The sequence below is a fragment of the Cordyceps javanica genome, chromosome 6 (assembly GCF_051103115.1).
Source record: "Cordyceps javanica chromosome 6, complete sequence".
Classification (NCBI taxonomy): domain Eukaryota; kingdom Fungi; phylum Ascomycota; class Sordariomycetes; order Hypocreales; family Cordycipitaceae; genus Cordyceps; species Cordyceps javanica.
Window position 1 is genome coordinate 1,818,732 of NC_139300.1, and position 24,396 is coordinate 1,843,127.

General features: G+C 48.8%; 7 protein-coding genes across 7 annotated transcripts; 4 read left to right on the plus strand and 3 right to left on the minus strand.

Annotated features, from left to right (window-relative positions):
• Positions 1-3,955: 3,955 nt before the first annotated feature.
• On the plus strand, positions 3,956-5,387 carry V2A60_008998 (glycoside hydrolase; the record flags this gene model as incomplete). Its single annotated transcript, XM_083260266.1, has 4 exons — positions 3,956-4,095; positions 4,152-4,250; positions 4,305-4,354; positions 4,405-5,387. 4 exons carry the CDS (start codon positions 3,956-3,958, stop codon positions 5,385-5,387), a joined length of 1,272 nt encoding a protein of 423 aa, XP_083116392.1.
• Positions 5,388-8,733: 3,346 nt separating this feature from the next.
• On the minus strand, positions 8,734-9,593 carry V2A60_008999 (syntaxin; the record flags this gene model as incomplete). The annotated part of the gene is made up of 2 exons (XM_083260267.1): positions 8,734-9,331; positions 9,397-9,593. The coding sequence occupies 2 exons, from the start codon at positions 9,591-9,593 to the stop codon at positions 8,734-8,736; spliced, it is 795 nt and encodes a 264-aa protein (XP_083116393.1).
• A 728-nt stretch (positions 9,594-10,321) lies between these two features.
• On the minus strand, positions 10,322-11,173 carry V2A60_009000 (uncharacterized protein; the record flags this gene model as incomplete). Its single annotated transcript, XM_083260268.1, has 1 exon — positions 10,322-11,173. The coding sequence occupies one exon, from the start codon at positions 11,171-11,173 to the stop codon at positions 10,322-10,324; it is 852 nt and encodes a 283-aa protein (XP_083116394.1).
• A 1,568-nt stretch (positions 11,174-12,741) lies between these two features.
• V2A60_009001 (kinase-like domain-containing protein) lies at positions 12,742-15,077 on the plus strand (the record flags this gene model as incomplete). The annotated part of the gene is made up of 2 exons (XM_083260269.1): positions 12,742-14,670; positions 14,727-15,077. 2 exons carry the CDS (start codon positions 12,742-12,744, stop codon positions 15,075-15,077), a joined length of 2,280 nt encoding a protein of 759 aa, XP_083116395.1.
• A 672-nt stretch (positions 15,078-15,749) lies between these two features.
• V2A60_009002 (SWIB/MDM2 domain-containing protein) lies at positions 15,750-17,439 on the plus strand (the record flags this gene model as incomplete). The annotated part of the gene is made up of 4 exons (XM_083260270.1): positions 15,750-15,828; positions 15,884-16,158; positions 16,214-16,867; positions 16,933-17,439. The coding sequence occupies 4 exons, from the start codon at positions 15,750-15,752 to the stop codon at positions 17,437-17,439; spliced, it is 1,515 nt and encodes a 504-aa protein (XP_083116396.1).
• A 308-nt stretch (positions 17,440-17,747) lies between these two features.
• V2A60_009003 (Mo25-like protein) lies at positions 17,748-19,032 on the minus strand (the record flags this gene model as incomplete). The annotated part of the gene is made up of 4 exons (XM_083260271.1): positions 17,748-18,212; positions 18,266-18,747; positions 18,814-18,871; positions 18,928-19,032. 4 exons carry the CDS (start codon positions 19,030-19,032, stop codon positions 17,748-17,750), a joined length of 1,110 nt encoding a protein of 369 aa, XP_083116397.1.
• A 1,884-nt stretch (positions 19,033-20,916) lies between these two features.
• Positions 20,917-24,307, plus strand: V2A60_009004 (isoleucine--tRNA ligase ILS1; the record flags this gene model as incomplete). The annotated part of the gene is made up of 4 exons (XM_083260272.1): positions 20,917-20,991; positions 21,054-21,407; positions 21,474-23,175; positions 23,226-24,307. The coding sequence occupies 4 exons, from the start codon at positions 20,917-20,919 to the stop codon at positions 24,305-24,307; spliced, it is 3,213 nt and encodes a 1,070-aa protein (XP_083116398.1).
• Between the last annotated feature and the right edge of the window lie 89 nt (positions 24,308-24,396).

Below are 24,396 nucleotides of genomic sequence, written 5' to 3' on the forward strand. Positions count from 1 at the left end.
CTGCCCCTATCAGGTGGTATATCAAAAAGGCCAAAACAATGTCAGAATTCCCCTTGACCCTGTCGACATGCCAAAAAATATGTTAGTACCAGTAGAAATACCATTTTTTTAGGTATCTTGTTTTAGGTACTTGGGTAAGTACGGAGCACTCCGCACTCCGTACTTACAGAGTAGGTACTTACCTAGGTACTCGTGCCACGCGCGAGCAGTGGGTGCGTGGCACGAGTAGGTGCTAAGTAATAAGGTAAGTTTGTGCGAAGATACTGAGTAAGCAGCAGGGAGCTGGTCTACCCCCTCACCCTGTGCCCGACATCGTGTACCGATACCACCATCCCACTACTGGTCTACTACTGTAAGTACGACTCGACGCGAAACTCGGCAGTATGATGAGAAAGCACTGCGCGTGATCAGATTGCTTGATATGTGAAGTTCAATGGCACATTTTCTGCATGGCCGGCGTTTGATTTTGGACGCTTTTCCACTTCAGAAACTTGCAATATGAGGTTCCTTTTATAGATGCAACGCAGATGTGGCTGCATCTGCGTCGTAGCATTTCAGAGTGAGGTGGTTGCATAGATAGCCTGATACTGTTGATGCAGAATACCGTACCAGGCTTCTCTGAGTATCTTCATAGCGTGCTTGCAGCTCGGAGATGAGTTAGTTCAAGCTTTTTAGAGAGCGAGGTGCCGATTTCTGGCGCTGTTACCTCGGGCCACATCGTCATGAAGCTAGTCTCGTGACACAACGCCATGGTCGAAGTAACATCCTGCAAGGTTACAGCATTTATATCTCTCTTTCTGAAGCAAGGACGGAAGTCTTGTTCTTCTACTCCAGTTCAATTCCCGGTGTAGACTTTTTGACTGGTTATATCTGGGGAAATCCTTGAGTTTCGATACTTTCAAAGCCGGTACTATACCAATCTTGATTGACCCCTTTGTGATAGTGCTAGTCAGTCACCAATATACTCAATACTCATTGTAACCGGACGTAATCGAACATTGATTGTGTTGTCTGATCATGATGAGGTGGCGTACAGGGGCCAAGCAAGAGCAGCGCTTTCTGCGGGCGAGACGTGGACAGATAATTGCCGTCAGCCATTACTAACAACCCCATGGTGCAAGATTTCTACAAACATATACATACTACGCTAGTGCTTACAACATTTTGTCGAACTGCTATACACATTTATCATTTTCGCCAATTGCCGGGCTAGCATTCCAAGACAACGCAGAGGCAAAGCTGAATGCTAGAGAGCAGTGGAATCCGGTGGCATTTTACCGAGTAATAAAGTTTTCCAAGTAGAACAGCGTGCAATAGCGATGATACATGAGGTTAATAGCATGGAAACAGCCTGCAAGGCCAATCACTTCCCAAGATAAAGCGGCGATCTCCTGTCGGCCATTGAAGTACCATCGGCATTGCCAACAAAATGTAATGCCGATATCAGTATGGATCGCGTACATATTAGGGATAAAGAACCTCATGGCTACTTTGGTAAATAAAAAATCGAGCTGTCGAAAGGGCCGTACCAAGCGTTCATTATCGCGGATACTCTAACCATGGTCGCCGCGTAACGTTGCAGCTCAGACCGTGTGCCTGACATCAGCTCGGGAGTACCCCAGACAGAGAAGGACGGGGTACATGTGCGATTGAATCTCAAACTGACACCTCAAGCGCCCAGTTTGGCAGGTAACGGGGTACTAGCATCCCATGTGGCAGCTCTTGCAGACGCCACTCACTCCATCTACTGCCAAACGGGGAGTATGCGGTGGCACCCATACTGCGCGTGTGAGCAACTGGCTGATGCTTTGTATTTAATTTTTCGACGGTAAAGTGAATCAAGCTCATGTACTCCGTACGGAGTAAATGAGTCTGTGACTTGGAGGGCGGGGCGAGAGACAAAAAGACACCGGTTTTCTAGGGTAAATGTAGCAGCCAGTGCAGTACGCGCCGCTGGTCAGATGGGCAGGTGCTATAAAACAAGGTTTAGCTTCCTTTTCCAGCGCTGTATGACTGACCCTTGCGAGATATGCGCGCATCTGAGGGACAGATGATGGAACCCCTCAATGGTGCGATGGTTATGCTCCGGGTAGTCGGCGTTTAGCCCCCGTGGCAGCACACGACATGGAGGCACAGAAATAAGACGTCTGGGGAGCGACGCGGCCACGCCTATTCACCTGACTCGCAGAGTCACCATGCTGCAAAAAACACTTGTTTGGCTTCGCTGCCCTTGGCTTCGCTACCCGAAGGTGATTCAAGGAAGTGGTCGTGCGCATCTTCCTAGGGCTGGCTGACCGAGTTGCCTTTCGTGTGTTGAGTCACGAGAAAGCTGACAGAAACAATACCCTCCGGGTAGTCAGTGGCTCTGATAAGCTTCCCTGGCACAAATCTGCAAGGGGAATGACGGATTATCCAGCCTACAGATGGTATGTGACCAAGCTGGCTGGCAATCTCCTCGGGTGGATCAGCCCTCTCTACTCGGAGCCGCCTACTTTGTGCATTGTGCCCATCGAATTTCTTGCCGCCAAGTAAGATGCAAGGATCCGAGACACGGGCACTAGATGTCTAGAAACCTTCGCCGATGTGGTGGCGTGGCCTTCCACTTTTCTATTCTTCTACGACAGGAAGTAGCCCGCCAGCTTGTTGCTCAAATCTGCTACTCTTGGTCGCCAGATTCGAATTCTTGTTCACGGACTTGCTATTTTGGATTCCATGGTAAAAGGAAATAGGGCAGCTGAAAGTATGGACGATCATCGCAGTTTGAGGAGAGTTCTACTTAGCGTGACACATATAATAACCGGTTCGTCCGACGCGATGCTACGGTTTCCTTCACGCGTCGATTCTGCTCCGGCTCCACGTTATACATACCTCTGCTATGGGGCTACTAATAGATTGGGTAGATGCGGGCTGTTTGTGTGCTGCAAAGCCCTTTGTTACCTTCTCGATCCCCAAGCTTCTACAGATGGCCCCCGTGCAATTCAATCACGGGCAGCAGGACGGGACTCGACCTGATGCTGTTACCAGTTTAACACAACACAACTCATCCAAGTGAAACCTTCCAGCGGCTGGATGCCTGACAGCCTCTGCAAAGGGTAACGCGACATTAGAATGCGGCACGGTGTGGACAAAAATGAGCAGTTTCTGGTCACCGGAACCACCCAGTGCAAGCTCCCCAAGCTTCTACGGATGGCCCCCGTGTAATTCAATCACGGGCAGCAGAACGGGACTCGACCTGATGCTGTTACCAGTTTAACACAACACAGTTCACCCAAGTGAAACCTTCCAGCAGCTGGATGCCTGACAGCCTCTGCGAAGGGCAACGCGACATTAGGTTGCGGCGCGGTGTGGACAAAAATAAGCAGTTTCTGGTCACCGGAACCGCCCAGTGCAAGCTCCTCCTTCCTGTTCAGGATACGCCTAGCATTCCTAGCCTGCCCTCTGCTGCGGAGCCCCAGCTTTCGCCAAGTTACCAGTACTGAGTAGCGTGTAATACTGGAGACAGTCACAAGCGGGCACTAACACCCTTTGGCAGCTGATCGCATCCATCCCGTCCATAGTCAGGGGCAGGTCTTGCACAGATGGACTCATTGGACAGGATGAGCAACGTTGCCCGTGGAGGTAATGCTGCCCTTTATCCCATTGCGGGCTTCATCCCCTTCTCGCATTGTAGTAACGTGCACACCTACGACCCCGGTTCACGTCAAGGCGGGATATCGTCATGAGCCAGGACAACGTTAGCGAAATGGCGGTGCTCCCACTCTAGGGCTTTCGTCTTATACCCCAAGGTTGCAGTGTCAAATCTCCCCAGCTACTTCGATGTATATATATCTGGTACGTGCTCCCGTTTCTCAGTGTCCGTTCCTCTCCACAACCACTCTTATATCCGAAACAAGCAGCAATCCTCAGGATTCAGGATTTCAATCGACTACCGTTCTTCCGTTCCCCCTCAACAATAATGTTGAGTCTCCTCAAGAAGTCGATTGCTGCGGTCGTGGCCCTGCAAGCAATCGCTGCCTTTGCGACACCAATCACCAATGATGTTGGTGTTGAGAAGCGCGATGGCGGCTATGCAAATGCTGTCTACTTCACCAACTGGTTTGTTCACCTTGAGGGATCTTCAATACATTTTTTACACTGTTAACAAAACTCAGGGGGATCTACGGTCGGGGCTTCCAGCCTGCCGACCTTCAGGCCTCTCAGATCACACATGTGCTCTACTCCTTTATGAACATTCGTTCGGATGGCACCATGTGAGCTACGCTTAAAGAAGTGTGAAGGACCGCAGCCCTAACTTTGGAAAATAGCTTTTCTGGTGATACGTACGCGGACTACGAGAAGCATTACCCTGGTGACTGTAAGGATGCCAGCAATCGTCGTAAAATGAACACCACTAACAACACTTAGCCTGGAATGATGTTGGCAACAATGCTTACGGCTGTGTCAAGCAGCTCTATCTCCTCAAGCAGAAGAATCGCAACATGAAGGTGATGCTTTCGATCGGTGGTTGGACTTGGTCCACTAATTTTCCCGCGGCCGCCAGCTCCGATACGACTCGAAAGACTTTTGCTCAGTCCGCTGTCAGCTTCATGAAGGATTGGGGCTTCGACGGTATCGATATCGATTGGGAGTATCCTGCCGATGCCACACAGGCGCAAAATATGGTTCTATTGCTCCAGGCAGTCCGTGCTGAGCTCGACTCGTACGCCTCGCAATATGCTAAGGGCCATCACTTCCTGCTTTCTATTGCTGCTCCCGCTGGACCCGATAACTACAACAAACTGAAGCTGGCTGAACTTGGAAAGGTACTCGACTACATCAACCTGATGACCTATGACTTCGCCGGATCTTGGAGCAACTTCACTGGCCATAATGCCAACTTGTATGCCAACCCAGCGAATCCCAACGCAACACCCTTCAATGCCGATGATGCTGTTCAGGCGTACATCAAGGGTGGTGTTCCCGCCAACAAGATTGTCCTTGGCATGCCTATTTACGGTCGATCTTTCCAGCAAACGGAAGGCATCGGCAAGCCATACAACGGTATCGGCTCTGGTAGCTGGGAGAATGGCGTTTGGGATTACAAGGCCCTTCCTAAACCCGGCGCTACCGTCAAGTGCGACGACACTGCAAAGGGCTGTTATAGCTACGATGCAAGCACCAAGGAGCTTATATCATTTGACACTCCGGCCATGATCAGCACCAAAGTCAGTTGGCTCAAGAGCAAGGGACTTGGTGGCAGCATGTTTTGGGAAGCCTCTGCTGACAAGAAGGGCTCCGATTCCCTCATCGGCATTAGCCAACAAGGTCTTGGGAGCTTGGACAATGTGCAGAACTACCTCGACTACCCCAACTCAAAGTACGACAACATCAAGAAGGGCATGAAATAAGTGCTTGGACATCTGGTGCTTTCACACCTCGACTTGAACTCATTTTTTCGTGTATATACATGCTAAGCTGCCTGTTTTCGAAGCTCAGCAAGTCCTCTTCATTTCTATTGTATATAGTATTCCGCGCCATACATACGTTCAATCAGGCTCTCAATCTGACTCGAGTCGATTTTAAAAGCTCCTATTTCATTCTACGTTTGTAAATGGTTATTGTAGAGATGACAGCGCGCAGAGCCAGATACCCTGTTAGTCGCTGCCCTGCACTTTCCCATTTATCGAGCCGCGATTGGCCTGCTTTTTTCCTCCCCATGGCTTACTTATCATTATTTTTCGCTCAATTTTTCCTCTTCTCCTTTCTCCTACGGCTCCGTCACTATTAGCTGAATATCTCTACTCGACCAAAATCAGCCTTCGTCTACGAAGCGTCAGCTTATAATTACCGTCGCTGGTTTCTCTTTTACACATCTTACCTGCATCGATGCTGCCTATTATCACTGTCTAACTAATTCTCCGCTACCAAAAGGGTAGCCACCAATGGCCTCCGCCTCTGAAGATTGTCGGTCTTAGGAAACACCACCCCGCAGCCACGCAGGGCGCCGCAGTGTTACAAGTCCAGCCTGGTCCTGCCAAGGGTCTCCCGATTCGGGATACGGATCGTTCGACGAATGCAATCATTTTGAGTCATCACGTTTCAAAGGCCTGATCACGAGCAAATGTGGCTTGGACGGTCAACAGGCTTCACATGAGTCTCGGAACCACGGAACGTTGCTCTCGAACGACTACCCGCAAAATACTTCTCCCGACACGGCGGCATTGACAAAACAAGACGTAGGGACGAATTCTCAGAGGGATGATACCAGAAAAACATGGTTTCCTAAAACTAGCGAACATGTGTCAACTCACTCAGTCCGAACCAAGTCTGGAAAATTTACCTCATCACTTACACCGGACAGGTTTATCCCATGCAGGACGAATCAATCTACCCACGAGCGCTATCGAACAACAAAGCCATTATCATTACTCTCTAGTAGTGAAAGAATTTCCAGAAAAGACTTCACCAGCCGCGATCCTTTTTTGCCACGGTCAAGACGATCATCCTCGCTCATGGCACGATTCTGTCCACTTAAGGAGGCTCAAGGCATGTTCCATGATGCTTAACTCTCTGAGCTTCGTGCACTAATTCTCGACGGATATTCAGATCGATCACTTCCAACTCTCCGGGATTTCCGACCGTTTCAATCAAGACAAAGAAGTGCAGGAACTGCGTGGAACATTAGAGGTTTCCCTCCTCATATCACGAGATCTTCTGCGGCAGGCGAGTCGCGGCGCTCTATAAATATCGACGCATCCGCAGGATACCAGCAGCTCTCGCGGGAATCAAGCCTCAAGGAAGACTTGGCACATTACCAGGATCGTGTTGCTTTTGCTCTCAATATCAGCCAAGTCGGCAAGATATTACAGTTTACTCCTCCGCTGCGCCCCCCTCCGCTTGCCATCAAGATAATGGAACCATGTAATATTGGGAGAACGTACTGGACCGGATGCGAATGGATAAACAATGCACCTAGTTGATTGATCCCTCAAACCACCTGTTTAGATGCCAGTTCACTAACTCGTCGATAGGACTACTACCTACAGCTAAGTCGAGGACCCTGCCTTCTGCCCCATTCAAGCAAGTATTGTGACTTTCTCACAACTACCTCTCTAATTTTTCCCCAGGGTTCTAGATGCCCCGTTCTTAAGAGATGACTTCTATTGCTCTACTTTAGCCTATTCACCAGTATGCCAAACACTTGCCGTTGGTCTGGGAAACACATTGTACACTTGGTCAGAGGACGCTGGTGTTCATATGATGCATGGACATCCGTCACAAGGAGTTTATCTGTCTTCTGTTGCTTTCTCCTCTATCCAGGGAAAGAAGTGTATTCTTGCAGGTGGGAGAAATGATGGATCACTAGTGCTACAGTCGACATCTGATGCACTGCCACGCTTCGAGGTGAGGCAACCTTTTGGTATCAGCTGTCTCAGCTAGAGGCCAACGTGCACACTGAGGCCATCAAAAAATCCCTTTAATCCAGGGGTTCCAATTCAGACGGAAGATTTGCTTGTGGGAGACGATACAGGAACAATATACTACTACATCGTGGAGTGGCCAATGAACTGGGAAGTCTCTCGAGACAATTGGCCAGGTTCGATGTACTTGGTCGCAAAGATTATGATCCACAATCAACAGGTCTGTGGTCTTTCATGGTCTCCAACAGGCCGACTCTTTGCCTCCGGGGGCAACGACAATATTTGTTGTCTATTCGATGTCGACGATGTCCTAAGCGAGGACCATGGCAGCAGGCCCTCCCAAGATACGCCACGGACTCCGTTAGTTCGTCATGGGTTACCTTTTCGTTTGCAAACTACACAGAGAATCCACCGCAGATCTTCCCTCAATTTCATTAGAACCATTGTCGAGGAAGATTCTGATGTGAGAAGAGTCCAGACTTCTGCGGACAGTCTTCGAACCCTTACTCACGGCTGCGAAAGACATCGGTAGGTCCATGGAGCAGCTGTCAAGGCCATAGCATTCTGCCCTTGGCGGGATGGCTTAGTTGCCACTGGAGGCGGGTCGAACGATAAATGTATACACTTTTTCCACACAACCTCTGGATCATCACTGGCTACAATCGCAGTGGCTGCCCAAGTCACTTCTCTCATTTGGTCTACAACACGACGAGAGATTGCTGCAACATTTGGCTACGCCCACCCTGATCATCCATACAGAATCGCAGTTTTTAGCTGGCCAGATTGCAAGCAAGTTGCGGCAATACCGTGGTCTTTAGAGCTTCGAGCACTATATGCAATCCCCTATCCATGGCAGTATCCTGGTTCGGAACAATCTCGATCTCCTCGGCCTTCTGGAGACGGCTGCATTGTTGTTGCAGCCAGCGACCAGACGGTGAAGTTTCATGAGGTGTGGGAGGCAGGAAGCAAGACGGCACTCGGCTTGCCAGGATATTTCAGAAGCAGTGATATTCTAGAGAGCCTCGAGGGTATCAACAAAGAAGGTGACGTGATACGGTAATCTCCACCTAGGCAATCGAATCTCTTCGTAGGTCGATGTTGCGTTCAAGTTGTGCATGGACTCGGATAGAACAGGTGGACGCAGCGGCTAGATATCAACAGATGCTTCACATTGACTGAATCTGACCTCTTTCTCAAGTAAAACATCTCTAAGATAATTCTGCCAATTAGTAGACCGCGGAAATGGCCCATAAAAATACAATCGCTAGATAAATGCACCAAACATTTACAACGCCAGCACTATACTTCTTCAAAATGAACGGTTTCGTCCCTGTTATTTCAAGACCGCGATGAGCAGAACAAGAATGATTATAAGAGCAACTATGGCCGTCATTTGCTTGTTCTCGCCTGCACCTCTCGCAATCTTCCCGAGCATTTTCTGCCCCCTGTCAAGACGACTCTGGTGACGGTCAACAACTCCGTCTACCTCGTCTAGCATAGCAACATGACTGTCAAGTTCATCCCCAATCTGCATGCTCAGTTCTCTTTGGCGGCTTATAGATTCTCCGAGGCGATCAAGTTGCTCGTCTTGTTCTTCCATAATCTGTGAATGGTATTCGTGGATTTGCTGATTGGACATTTCGTTTGCCTGGTCGCGGTATGCAGCAGAGTCGTTCACCGGATCATCACGATAGCGTCCGAATAATTCCTCCGAGGGTGACGCAGGCGTGTCGCTAAACCTGACGGATTTTGATTTGCGATAGGCGGACGGCGTAGACGTCGCATGTTGGAAATCGTCCGTCAAAGTTTCGGAGTTGGGGTGCGTGACGGTCTGAATAGTCGCTGGCGATACAAACCCGTGGAATTGAGAGGTGAGATTGTCAAGCTGCTCTCGGAGGGATAATATCGATTCGGTCAGAGCTGATCCTGCCCTGTCAAATAGGTCTCGTAGTTAGGGCAGTTGGCCAATTGCTTAAGTTCGTCATTATCACAATACCTCTCATCGCCTCCGTTCTGGAGCTTTGCTTTCTCTATCTCCAGAGAGGCCAGCCCTGTTTTGAACTGTTCAAAGGACCGCGACAGGTGCCCATCCTGGCTATCATTGTCCAGGCCTAGACTTTGGGCTCTCTGTCGCTCCAGCAAGGACAACTTGATGTGGTCGGCCAGGAGGTACAGCTGTTCAGCGCTGCTCATGTTGCAAGGCTATTCGTGGAGAGGACGTTGACTTGGTTCGGTGTGGCCTTGGGTTGTTCTTGCTGTGTGTAATTGGTATTCGTTAAGGAGAAACAACAATGTGTTGTTGAAGCATGCGACGTGCTGTGCTGTCAGTGTTACAGTGGGGGAGGCGTTTGGGTAGGCGTATGCTGCGACATTCGTGAGCAGACCCCACAAACTGCGCTGGTACTGGCAGTACCTCCCCAACTCTGAATTGCTGGCCTAACTTACCTAAGTAGGTACCTAGGTACTAAGTTACCTGAGGCCAAGTAGTACTGGTAAGTAACTTGAGTACTTAGGTAAGTAGTATATGTACCTATAATAGCATGTCCGCGATAGGTACTCACCTCGTACGGACCAGAATTCCCATCATTCATCTATTCATCTGGTGGTAGCTAGTATGTATCCGCGTAGTAGCCAGGTTTATACGAAATGATTTTCTTGTTTCGCGGATGCGGCAGGCACCACATAGCCAGATTGGCTATTATAGTTGGATCTAGATTCAATAATGCATTTGCTGCCGTATGATTTGATAAAAGAAGATACATAGGCGACTGATTGATGCTATATCCCAAGAGCTGGCCCTAGCCCCGATCCTATTGTTAATGCGCCGTAACGTTAAAATCAAAAAGAAAAGCCAACTAGACTCCATTTTCTCGAGTACATTTTGAAGGTGTGTGGCGTGAGGGTTTGTGATTTTATTCAGTTCAATTCATATTCACGTCCATGTCGTTGGCGCTTAGTGTCAGAACAGCAGGAGTTTCCACACTTGAGATGGTTTCAGCACCTTCGAAAACGGGAGGGGACTGTTGCAAGTTGCGAAGGGCGCTTTCGGCATCATGGCTGACTAGTCGTGCTTGTCGGAGGTCCTCTGAACAGAGAAAAAATCCTTCTGTAGCTTTCACAAGGTATGATTGGAGTCCTTTGCTTTCAAGGCATATCTGTACGTCGCTGAATGGGTAGTGATTTTCGATGAACTTGGCCCAGCCTCGAGCCGCCGCCTGGATGTGCTCGTCGTCACTGATCTTGCGCCAACCGATGCCAAGGTGGAGAGTAAAATTGTCAATGACTGGACCATTTGACTCCGGTGCAGATACGGTGGGTGATACGTTTGCAGTGCTGGTGGTGGCTGATACTTCGCTCCCCAGGCGCTGTAGCTTGTGGCTTCGGATGTCGACCTGGGCTGCTTCGAACTGGCGCTTAACTTCAGCGTCCGCTGCGGCATTCTTTTCTTCCATCCAGGTGCCCGATTGGGTGCTAGCATCAGCAACATAGCCAGCGTTGGGCTTGATCAGTGTCATCCCTTCGCCATACACCCAGTCATCTTGCGGCTCGACTATCGGTTCGGGGGGCGCATCCGGCTCGAGATTGACGCCGGCCTCGTCCCTAGATCGTTTTCTGCCTTGTGAGGCGGCAGGCCGGTCGAATGCCTGCGATTGAATTTTCATCTGAACATGAGGCGGCGCGAATACTGATCCAGCGATCTGGTTCGGGTGTGATGGCTGGGGCAGGGCCAGCACCGGAGACGCGGTAGTGAATTGGCGTTGGAATGAGGCCATCTTCTACGTACTTTGGTCCGGCTTTGAGCTGTGGCTATTGAATTAGTGTCTACTGCTTTAACAAACCAATGTGTGCGTTGCGAGTCTGTGCGATGGGCGGCGAGATTGGTATTTGGCAACCCGATTGATTGGGGGACACGAGTGGTAGAAGATTGCGAGGTCAAGTCTGCGAGGTAATAAAAAGTATGGCGGAGAATGAAGCAGGCGGCGGATTTGAGTGTGTCCGGCGCGGTTCGGTAGGTAATGGGCTGGTGAGCTGGTGCGAGGGTGCCTGTGTTGCTCGAGTGAGGGTTTCGTTCGTCGAGCGACACGGTGCGATGAAGGAGGATGAGTGCAGCTCAATAAAGATTGGTAGCGCGGGCAGCCAGAAGCAACATTAGGCCCAGCAGACTGACACTCACTCTAAATAGTAATGCAAAGAAGCACGGCTGGGGGGCAGGCTGGTCCTCTGATTGGTGGCCCTTCTGGTTTTGGTGGGCTTCAAGCTGCGTGAGTGGATATGGCCATGACTAGCCAGTATTGGTCAGTGTACCCACCCTTGGATGAGCGGAGACGCTGTTCCAATGTTTCCGGCCAACGCTTGGTTATTAAGCTACTTAGTACTAGGTACGTACATTGTACATACCTAAGTACTTAGGCAAATAGTTCAGCTAGGTAAGTAGGTACTTGCCTACTCTCCATCGGACCTAGCTACAAGTATGCAAGTTAAGTTGGGGTACTTAAGTAAGTACTTCTACGGATACTTAAGTAAGTAAGTAAGTATACCCACTGCTTAGGTAGCAGATGGCAGGTAAGTACTCAGTGGGTAAGTACTTAGAGATAGGTATTCATCAACCCCCAACGCTACTTACTTAAGACGGCTTACCCTGTAAGTACTTTTTGAGATCAACGCAGTTGTCTGCCTCACGCAGCAGACTAAGTAGGCACAAGCATTCCAAAAAAAAAACGGTTGGCCGACATACGACTTGGTGGAACAGAAGCTCCATGTCTCACCACCGGAGTGAAGCCGGGTGGTGATAGAACAGAAAACACATATAACATTCAACCATGTGTGACTGGTTCTCCAAGTCGTCATAAAGTTACCGTAGGCGCCTGTGTACAAGTCGTCAGGGAGCCACCGAACAAAATACCTACCAAGACGATCCAACCAGGAAATATAACCCGAAGAAGCGGTGGAACACCATTTTGGACAACACCTACTTACTCATTACTATCGCACACGAGCATGCAGGCTGGCCTCATCTCCTCCCAAAGAAAGCTCTATTACATAATCACAGGCCGCGCGGAATACGAGAGGTACTTACTTGGTAGCCACGTCAAACTTAAAGTATACTTAGCACTCGCCGATACTTACCTAGGTAGCAAGCTGGCCTACGCCTGTACCTCCTACGTACCCACACCCGGAGACTGGTGAGCAACTTGACACCACCAAAGCAGGTTAGTACCTCGTAAGAGGGAAGCAGCCGTGGGCCCCGTGGCGGAGTGAACAAAGACGCATCATCCATTCCCATCGACAACCGCACCGCTCATTGTCCAAGAGAGTAGCTCAGTGCCCCCGGACTCCTGAAATGAACGGGGACCTGAGTCTCTCCCAGGCTCTTGGTGGTCTCCGGATAGCCAACCCTGACAACGCGACGCAAGATCATTATACAGGGCAGGCCGAACAAGATCCTCACACCCCTACCACCACACACGACATCACGCCCGCGAGTTACGAAATCGCATCAGCTGGAAACCTGACCAATGCGCCACACAGCGTCGGAATGAAACACTACCCCAAAGAACCTGACAGGCAGCCGGATGTGCATACAAGCCCGCCCATAGATGTGACTGACCTGGCCATGCAGAGCCAAGCTGCGTACGAAGCCTGCCATGGCGAGTCGCCGTTACAACAGCAATCAAATCGACTCATGGCGCTCGCAACCGGCACTGCAAATGATGCTATGCCACGCCGAAAACCATCGATAGGCAGAGTGGACGACCACCCGTGCAATGAAACATTACCCACTACCTATGCTGGGACTATACCTGGCCAAACAAGTGCAGAGGACTGGAAAGATCGTGGTGCTGCCGTTGGTATTAGACGGGAAATAGATGCCAATGGCAGGTCGATAGTACGGCAAATTAAAAAAGGGGTCCGAGACTTCTCCTTCGGTCGAATACTTGGCGAAGGTTCATACAGCACCGTATACCTGGCGACCGACAGACAAACACTGAAGGAGTACGCTATCAAAGTGCTCGAAAAAAGACACATTATCAAAGAGAAGAAGATCAAATATGTCAACATCGAAAAAAACACGCTCAACAGACTCACCGAACACCCTGGTATTGTCAGACTCTACTATACATTTCAAGACGAAGCCTCTCTCTACTACGTCCTCGATCTGTGCAACGGCGGTGAACTTCTGGGAGTCCTGAAGAAATCAGGAACTTTCGATATCGACTGTGTTAGATTCTATGGAGCTCAAATCTTGGATGCAATCGACTATATGCATTCTCGTGGAGTTATTCATCGTGATCTGAAACCAGAGAATGTCCTTCTGGACAACCAAATGCATGTGAAAATTACAGACTTTGGCACGGCGAAGCTATTGAAAGATCCAAGGGAGTCGCAAAGTGTAACATCCAACAACGCAACCGGGGCTGATCAAGACGAAGAGAGAGCTGCGTCGTTTGTTGGTACTGCAGAGTATGTGAGCCCCGAGCTTCTGACACACAAGACTGCTTCAAAAGCAAGTGATATATGGGCGTTTGGATGCATTATATTCCAATTGCTCGTTGGAAGACCACCTTTCAAAGCTGGCAGCGAGTATCTCACCTTTCAAAAAATCGTCAATCTCGAATACGAATTCCCCAGTGGCTTTCCTCCGGCTGCCAGCGACCTTGTTGAACGTTGCTTGGTCCTCGATCCCGCCCGAAGGCTAACCATCGAGCATATCAAAAATCATGGATTCTTCGAAGGACAGCAGTTTGGAAGAGTATTATGGAAAACCAAAGCGCCGCGGCTTCGGCCGTATGCTCCCCCGTCGCAGGAGCCGACGATTATCCAGCTGAATGGTTTCCCACCCAACAACACCCCGAACACTGGCCAACATCGACAACAACCCGGCCAGAAATCAACGCCTCGTCCGGGAAGAATCATTACGGAGCTCCCACCTCCTACTCAACTTGATATTGAATGGTCTCCAGTTCTTACGAAAGACAACGAGCGCATACTAAAGTTGGCTGACTTGATGGTCATATCAAGTCCGCTACAGAATGGTGCGAATGGTAAGAGCACAGATGACGGCCACAAGAAGCTCTCCCGTTTCTTTGGGGGGAGCACAACAAAGAAGCGGCAGAGACTGGTCATGGTCACATCCAGTGGCAGAATCGTTCTTGCTCCTGCTGGTGGGGAAGAAAAGCGATCCAAACAAGAGCTTTCACTTCTCGCACCAGACAGCTCGTGGCACATCCAAAATGATGCGAAGGGCCAACTGGTGTGGTGTGTAGATGTCGTAAGTTATTTTAGCAGAAAACCTCGTGTCATTCCACTAACTCGAAGGACCGTCAGGGTGGAAATCGCTATACGTTCGAGGAAAATAAAGGCACAGCACCAGCGGAAACTGGCGTGTCGTACGCAGAAGAATGGATAAACAGCCTTGAGCGGGCGCGTGATCTTGCCATTTCCCAGAATCTTGCAGCACAAGGGGCTGAAAATGGATTCTCCGAAATGCCCTCCAATGTGCCTAGTCCCTCTAGCACTATTGGTGGTCGTGGCAATGGACCTGATGCATACAGCATCAATGAGCGACCGTCGCGTGGGCATCTTACTAAGGGTCAAGCGGGCACCGATGAACCTACGCCCAAGAGAAATCGTTTCAGTAAACGACAGTCGCGTAACGGCCTTGGCGCAGTATTCTGAAGGAGAGACTTTGCTTCCGAGTTGGGGTCGATTTACACCTATCAGTACAGCGAATTTCGAGATTTCCATCAAGATTCTTTGCCGAATAAGAATCCCGTACTGGCATTTAAGCATGGCGTATTTTGGGAATCTGTGCCCTGTTTGGGCGTACACATACTTTTTTGGCATTATAGTTCACAGCATCTTACAGCGGTGAGCGGCAATCAAGGGCTGATTGCTACTGATTATTCCAGATCAGCTCATGTACTTAGTCTTCTTGCCCCCTCTAACGCTTACATCGGTTCCGTTAAACTTTGAAACTACATTTAAACTAACATATGTGTTAATCAACGAAGCTTGTGGTCTTGTTCTGTTGCTCTTGTTGCGTGCACCCGCATCGATCACGTGGGCAAGCGCGGCCATGCCTCGAGTCAAGATCAATAGCACATGCTCAATTGCTCATGAATATCTCTTTCCACCTTAAATGCCCAGCCGCACTCAGCATTCGCGGGCTTGTTGTCACGGCATGATGCATTGGTGTGTTGGCACAATGGGAAGAAGGCCCATATAAAATTCGCACGTGACTCGAATATCTCGCCCGAGCGGCGCGAGACGCAGCTTTCCAGCGCGCGACCGTGTACCTCATAAAACGATTTCTCTACAGTGACATTTACCAATTGAGAAAACCCAAAGATGCAGCAACAGTATCGCGCTTTTGCCCAGCAAGCGCCTCAGCGGTCTCCCCATGCGACTGCACGCCGAGGCGGCATCGGTACGTCGCATTCTACGCATCCCACGTCCCGCCTATCGCATTGACGAATTTATAGGTCCAATGATGTCTGCTGGGCCTCATCCGGCGGTGCCATTGACACAAGCGCAGATGGCGCAACAACAACAAGCTCAAATTCAGGCAGCTGAGCTTGCAAAGCGACGCAGTCGCAAACCTACTGACAAAAACATACCTGATGGCATCGAGGATAGCATTGTCAACCCCGAGAGCGCTCAACGATACAGAGACCTCAAAGACATTGAACGCTTACTCGATGCTACCATCACGCGCAAGCGGCTCGATGTACTCGACAATACTCAACACCCGACGAAAGTAGGTGAAATCCGAGAATAGCCACGATGGACAGCTGAGGCTCATATTGATTTAGTTGACCAAAACCCTTCGCATCTGGATCAGCAACACCGTGCAAGATCAAGTATGGCAGGGGAATGGACCGACCTCCGACTCGTTCGATTTTTCAGGCGCCGCTGAGGCATCGTACCGCGTGAAAATCGAAGGGCGACTTCTTGATGATGAGGACCACGAAGACGAAGATAAACCAAAGCTATCCACTGCCGATACTACCAAAGAGGATAATGATCACGGCATGGAGGCGAATACGATTACAAACGAAAGGCGAAATACCTCATCCAACAAGCTGAAGCTCTCTCACTTCTTCAAAGCTATGACGGTTGACTTCGACCGCTCACGCTTCCGCAACGGCGCTGAACAGATCGTTGAGTGGAAGAAACCAGATGCGGCTCTTCGACAACCGAACGGCCCAAATCTTCCTGCTGCTGCTGACTTTGATGAAATTACATTCAAGCGCAATGGTGATGAGAACACCAACATCACAATCAACATGTTCCGGCAGGAGATACCCGAGCAATATCATTTCAGCGCGGAACTGGCGGATGTTGTGGATATGAAAGAAGGTACACAGCAAGAGGCAGTGATGGGGCTTTGGGAATACATAAGGCTGCGCAGTCTTCAAGAGGACGAAGAGAAACGCAACTTTCGCTGTGACGAACTATTGAAGCAGGTGAGGCTTCTTTGACTCGACCACAGACACATGTGAACATCGATACAGCGCTGACAAAAGCATAGGTTGTGAGAAGCGACGTAGGGTTTATTCCGATGCTTAACGAATACGTCGCACAGAACCTACGACCGCTTCCACCTGTTGCCCTGCCATATACCATTCGCGTCGATGAAGAATTTCACAGAGATCCACAGCCAACCATATATGACGTGCAGGTTACTATTGACGACTCCTCAAGAGCGAACCTGCAAGACTTGATCAACAATCCGCAATATCTGGCAATGCTGAAGGATATCAGTGGACTTGATGAACAACTTGCGCGTCTTGTGCAAGCTGTATCAGCCTCCAAGGCCAAACACACTTTTATGAAATCACTGGGCAACGATCCGGCAACTTTCGTCAAAAACTGGCTAAGCTCGCAGAAGCGCGACCTCGAAGTTATCATGGGCGAAGGCTCCAATGGAGGTGATAATGGCTACGGCGACGAATGGCGCAGAGGAGGAAGCAACAGCGTTTGGGCGACCCAAACCGCAAGAGAAAGTGTTAATGTGCTACTTTCTCGACAGCGCTAATCGTAGGAAGGCTGTACTCTGGATTCCCACCCCCCTTCCACCACACTTTTTTTCTAACTACGAGTTGAAGACTCACGACGGTGGGCGGGTGCGCAACTGCGCCACTAGAGAATGGGTTGAGTGTAACTGGCGTTATATGTGTAGAATTGCAAGACTTGTGATGTTAAATGCTGAATAATTCTATTTTTAAGGCACTTTTTTCCTCAATGATCCTATGTGATGCTCTGACGACCGAGATCAATTTCTTCCAGAACGATAGGTATCAGTCTAAAGACCATGGACTGTTATTATCCTGAATATTAATAGATCTACCGCTGTGAGGGTACTGGTGTTGGAGGCATATTTCTAATTTGCTTGATCAAAAATTCTCGTTCGTCAATGAACTGTTCGTCATCTGTTCTGTCCTCCAAGAAGTGGGACAGAAAGGTCAGGAGTTTATCACGATTCATCAGAAGAATTTTCTGAACCGGTAAAGATTTATGGGGATTGGCGACGAAAACTTTGAAAACATGGAACCCTTCGTACTGTACCATCTTCCTATCGTCTCGAAGCAGGTTCATGCATATCTTCAAATGCTCGCCACTGTCGACGTACGCAGTCATAACACTATAATTGGAGCGATCTAACAAGATCTCACCGAGAAGTTTGATAGACTGACGCTTCGTGACGTAGCTATTCGATTGGACCAGAGTATTATTGTATTTGTCGAAGAAAAGATCGAAATTTGCAGAGAGATATCGCGGAACGAGGTCTTTATGTCGAGTTAGAAGTTCCTGGGAAGACTTTTAGCACAAGTTTGGACAGTTCGTATGGTTGCAAAATTTACCCGAAATGTTGTGAAGGCGTCAGCAGCGACCTCAAAGGAGCTTTTGTTGATCCAATCGAAGAACCTCCAGAAAATACCCCTTCCGCTCTGGGGTCGGTCCCTGTCGATTGCATTTAGGCCTTTCGCACTAGATCCCGGCGCATCGCCGTCATCATAGAGAATCACAGCCGCTGCAGCTTCGTTTTTAAGTAATTCACGGAGCACTGATCCTGCTGGAGTTGCGCTCTCTTTATGATCATACGCGCGACACAACTCCACAAGAACCTGGGGCCGGTTGCAAACAACGTATGACAGTGCTATTGGGTCGCTCTTGGGAGCCGCTGCGGCAGGACGAAATCGAAATACGTATGAGAAGATGACTTGACTATCCTTTCGAGATTCGAAGGGCAACCGATGGAGGTTGACAGCTAATAAATGGAGGAGATCTTCGTCGATCATTCCAGTAACAAGCTGATATATTTGTTCTGGTGAGCTGTCGGTCTCTATGAAATATTAGATCGTCACAAGGCAGCACCGGCATGCCCAGTTGCTGGAAACAATCTACATACCTTGTGTCCCTTGTAATATCACCTTCATTTGAGCGAGAACGCGAGACAGTTCCTCGGCCTTTTATTAATCAGCGAGGTTCGAATATCTATAGACAAACTCAGAAAACAACGAACCTTTGCAGTGCCGGTAGGGCCGTCGAGCTTCGAGACATGTTCACGAGCTTGTTTGGGGAGATCGGCCGCGGTGCGAGCCCGGGTTCGACCAAACAGGAACGACATCGGGAGGAGCCCGCGAAAGTCTCTTCTGTGTGTGTCTGGGTGTAACTTGATTGAATTATCGTGTTAGAAGCGGTATTGTCGTTCAGCCGCCACGGAGCACGTTGTCTGCTGTTTATTGTGGTAGGTAGTTGGCAAACCTGTGGTCGTGATTGTTTGGTAAACAGGGGTTGCAGTGCAAACTACCTACCTACCTAGGTAACTTAGGTAGGTAGAGGCACCTCAGTACTTGCCGTGGACTTGGTTATAAGTACTGAAGTAACTTAAGTAGGTACTCGTTACTTAGGTAGGTTCTACTCAGGTAATCATGGGCCAAGGTAAATAATGATTAGTTAGTACCTACTTAATAAGTAGGGCAGGTAAGTGGGAGCCTACTTAAGTACTGAGTACTTAAGTAAACTGGTCACTTACTTACATAAAGTACACACTTAGGTACCTACCTAAATACCTACCTACGCGAGAAGGGCGTTTTTCCTGACATACCTAAAAAATGGAATTTCTACCGACATATTTTTTTCGTATGTCGACAGGGTTAAGGTAAATTCTGATATATTTTTGGCCTTTTTTAATATCCCCCCAGATAGGGCTAGGCTATGTCTACAGGCGTAAAAAATATGTCAGTAGAGATTCCATTTCTAAAGTATGTCAGAGCTATAAGTATCAGAAAACACCCCTCCTCCTAGTAAGTAGGTACTACCTAGGTACTTAGGTAGGTAAGGTAACTAGGTACCTACGCGGGAGGGGGGTGTTTTCTAACATAGCCCCTACAGCGTCTCCCATTTATAATGTCTCCTTGCTATCTAGTAACACTGTCAAGTTACTCAGATATGTCAGAATAAATTTATATTAACTGCTACACGTGCTAGATGCTCTGACAGTCTCACTAGACAGTAAAAAGATAGTTTTTACGTGACAGCGTATTATTGCTATGTTAAAAAACACCCCTCGCGCGCGTAGGTAGGTACCTGGTACTAAGTAAGTTATTGGGCACCTGGCAAGTACCTCTTAGTCGTAAGTACTTAGAGCACACGCCAGCAAAAACATTACTTAGCGGAGTGTGCCCACTGATGAATGTTAGAATAGTAGGTATGCAGAGACATGAAATCAACGAGTAACCTGCGAAATAATATTTTATCGTGATAAGCGAGAAACGTACTTATACAATAACACGATCTCTCTCTACCAACGATTCTCTCCAAAATTACCCCAATCCGGAGGAGGTACCAGGCACTTGCTAGAAGCTACCTACCTACCTAAGTACTGTGGTACTTACCATTTTCTGACATACCCAAAAAAAATGGAATTTCTAAGTAACTTACTGACATATTTTTTTTGGTATGTCGACAGGGCCAGGGGGACTTCTGACATATTTTGGCCTTTTTTGACATCCTCCCTGATAGGGCCAGGCCATGTCTACCAGTACAGGCGTGAAAATATGTTAGTAGAGAATCCATTTTCAAGGTATGTCAGAGCCATGTCAGAAAACAACCCCCCTTCTCGTAAGTAGTAAGAGGTAAGTAAGTACCTACCTAGGTAGTCTTCCCCTCCTTATTACCTACCAACCTAAGTACCTGAAGGCACACATAAGAAGGGCAAGTGAATGGTGGGGCAGTGGCCGATACCTGTACAACAACCCCACCATTTTGAAATGTGCTCTGCGTTTGACTCATCCACCATCCTCTTTCTTTGACACGAGCTGTTCGGTTCCAGTCACTGCCATACTTATATTGAGTCTATGACTAAAGCAGTGGAAGACGGAATCCGAAACTCTGACGACTATCCTAATTCAGAAATCTCTGTGCTCTGTGGAGGACTTCTTTCACTCTTGCCTACAAATAGCGGCGGCAAGCTCAGGAGAAAAAAAGGTCCTCCAGAAAACTCCTCACGATGTCGATTGATTTCCCGAAGGAGGAGGAGGCTATCCTTGAGAAATGGAGAGATATTAATGCTTTCCACCGTCAGGTCAGTTGGAGACCTTCGCATAGGAAAAGTCGAATGAGACTGAGCTGACCGGTTCCGTGCAGCTTGAGCTAACGGCCAGCCTCCCGCGATACACATTTTACGACGGACCTCCTTTCGCGACAGGTTTGCCTCACTATGGCCACCTCCTCGCATCCACTATCAAGGACATCATTCCTCGTTATTGGGCAATGAAGGGATATCATGTCGAGCGTCGTTTCGGCTGGGATACTCATGGCCTCCCCATCGAGCACGAGATTGACAAGAAGCTGGGAATCTCTGGTAAAGCCGCAGTCAATGAGCTTGGTATTGGAAAATACAATGAAGAATGCCGAGCGATTGTTATGCGCTATGCCTCTGAATGGAGGGCCACAATTGAGCGGTTGGGGCGGTGGATCGACTTTGACAACGACTACAAAGTATGATAGCCTGGCGTGATGGCCCGAACGGGGCATGATGATATCTGATAAGCTAACAACATACAGACAATGGATCCTACATTTATGGAGACTCTTTGGTGGGTTTTTAAGCAACTGTTCGACAAGGGAAGCGTGTACCAGGGATACCGAGTCATGCCATACTCGACGGTGCTTACAACCGCACTGAGCAATTTCGAAGCCAATCAAAACTATCAAGATGTGACAGATCCTGCTATTGTGGTTTCGTTTCCTCTGCTCGATGACCCGAATGTCAACCTTCTGGCCTGGACTACAACACCATGGACACTTCCTTCACATCTCGGCTTGGCAGCGCATCCCGACTTTGAGTATATCAAAATTCAAGAGGGGAAATCCGGGAAGATTTATATCCTTCTAGAGAAACTATTAACCACTCTATACAAGGATCCCAAAAAGGCTGACTTCAAAATCATTGAAAAGATCAAGGGCAAGGACATGCTCGGCTGGAGATACGAACCCTTATTCGACTACTTCTACGAAGAATTTAAGGATACGGGATTTCGTGTGTTGAATGCTACCTACGTCACTGCCGATAGTGGTGTTGGCATTGTTCACCAAGCACCTGCGTATGGTGAGGATGACTATAACGTTGCTCTTGAGGCCGGTATCATCTCTGAGAAGCGTCCGCCACCTGATCCGATCAATGATACCGCTCATTTTACGGAACGTGTGAGGGACTTCGCCGGAATGCATGTCAAGGAAGCAGACAAGCATATCATCAAGTACCTCAAGAACTCTGGCCGGTTGGTTGTTGAGTCTCAGATTAGACACTCATACCCAATGTGCCCTCGATCGGATACCCCACTTATTTACAGAGCAGTCCCGTCGTGGTTTATTCGCATTCCAGAAATCATTCCAGACATGCTAAAGAATATCGAGGGCTCGCACTGGGTCCCCAGCTTTGTCAAAGAGAAGCGCTTCGCTAGCTGGATTGCCAATGCACGTGATTGGAACGTTGGCCGAAATAGATACTGGGGTACCCCTATCCCTCTATGGGTCAGTGATGATTTGGAAGAACGAGTGTGTATTGGTAGCGTGGAAGAGCTGCGAAAGCTCAGTGAGCATCAAGGCGAAATTACCGACCTGCATCGCGACAAGATTGACCATATTACCATACCCAGTAAGATGGGCAAGGGCGTACTGCGACGCGTCGACGAAGTTTTCGACTGTTGGTTCGAATCCGGCAGCATGCCGTATGCTAGCCAACACTATCCCTTCGAGAACGTGGATAAGTTCCAAGCATCGTTCCCTGGCGACTTCATTGCCGAGGGCTTAGATCAGACCCGTGGATGGTTCTATACACTGCTGGTTCTAGGCACTCATCTCTTCGGCAAATCTCCCTTCCAAAATTGTGTGGTAAACGGAATCGTCTTGGCTGAAGATGGAAAGAAAATGTCGAAACGTCTGAAAAACTATCCCGACCCCGCAATCGTCATGCAAAAGTACGGTTCAGATGCACTACGTCTGTATCTGATCAACTCTCCCGTTGTCAGAGCTGAGCCCCTTCGTTTTAAGGAGTCGGGCGTCAAAGAAGTTGTCCAAAAGGTGCTGCTGCCGCTTTGGAACAGCTACAAATTTTTCGAGGGCCAAGTCGCTCTCCTCAAGAAGGTGGAGGGGGCCGATTACATGTGGAACCCTGATCTGGAGAGTACAAACACGAATGTCATGGACCGCTGGATCTTGGCAAGCTGCCAGAGTCTTCTTGAATTTGTAAACAGGGAAATGAAAGGTGAGGCGCTCCCATGCCATTTTCGGTCTCGAGTTCTAACATGTTTGTAGGTTACCGTCTATACACCGTTGTTCCGCGCTTGCTGGAGCTGATTGACAACACTACCAACTGGTACATTCGCTTTAATCGTCGCCGTCTCAAAGGCGAAAATGGCCTGGATGACACTCAGCACGCTCTCAACGCCCTTTTTGAAGTGCTCTTTACACTCTGCCGGGGCCTGGCGCCCTTTACTCCATTCTTGACTGATAACATATACTGCCGCCTTCTGCCTCATATCCCGAAAAATCTTCAGGCAGAAGATCCTCGCAGTGTACATTTCCTTCGATTTCCCGATGTACGAAGCGAATTGTTTGACTCTGTTGTGGAACGTCGTGTCTCAAGGATGCAAAAAGTCATTGAGCTTGCTCGTGTCTCAAGAGAACGACGTAGTATCGGGTTGAAGACACCACTGAAGACATTGGTAGTCCTCCACCATGACAAACAGTATCTCGACGATGTCAAGTCTTTGGAGAATTACATTACTGAGGAGCTAAATGTTCGAGATCTTGTTCTCACGAGCGACGAGACAAAGTACGGTGTCCAGTATAGTGTTACCGCCGACTGGCCCGTCTTGGGAAAGAAGCTTAAGAAGGATATGGTACGGGTGAAGAAAGCGCTTCCATCCTTGACAAGTGAGCAATGTCAGGGATACGTACGTGATAAAGAGATATGGGTTGATGGGATCAAACTTGAAGAAGGCGACCTTGTTGTTCGACGAGGTGTTAAAGAGGATGAGGCTTTCAAGACGTTGGAGACCAACACGGATAGCGATGTCCTGACCATTTTGGACGTTCATATCTACGAGGGTTTGGCACAAGAAGGTCTTGCACGAGAAGTTATCAACCGAGTTCAGAAGCTCCGCAAAAAGGCAGGTTTGCAGCAGACCGATGACATCAAAATGGAGTATCGTATGCTTTCTGATCCAGAGTCGATCGGCTTGGAAGATGTTCTCAACACGCAATCTGCTGCGTTCGAGAGGGTTCTTCGTAGACCACTTGACAAACATGAGGATGGGGTTATTGGGGAAGTCATCGCTGAAGAGGAGCAAGAGATTCAAAAGGCAACTTGGATGCTGAGATTGCTTAAGCTGTAGCTGTGAATTCCTAGTTAAGCTCTATTAGGAATACATATGCTTGAACAAACGGTTTCAAATTGTCAAAGTTGGTTTCAATTGTCGCAATA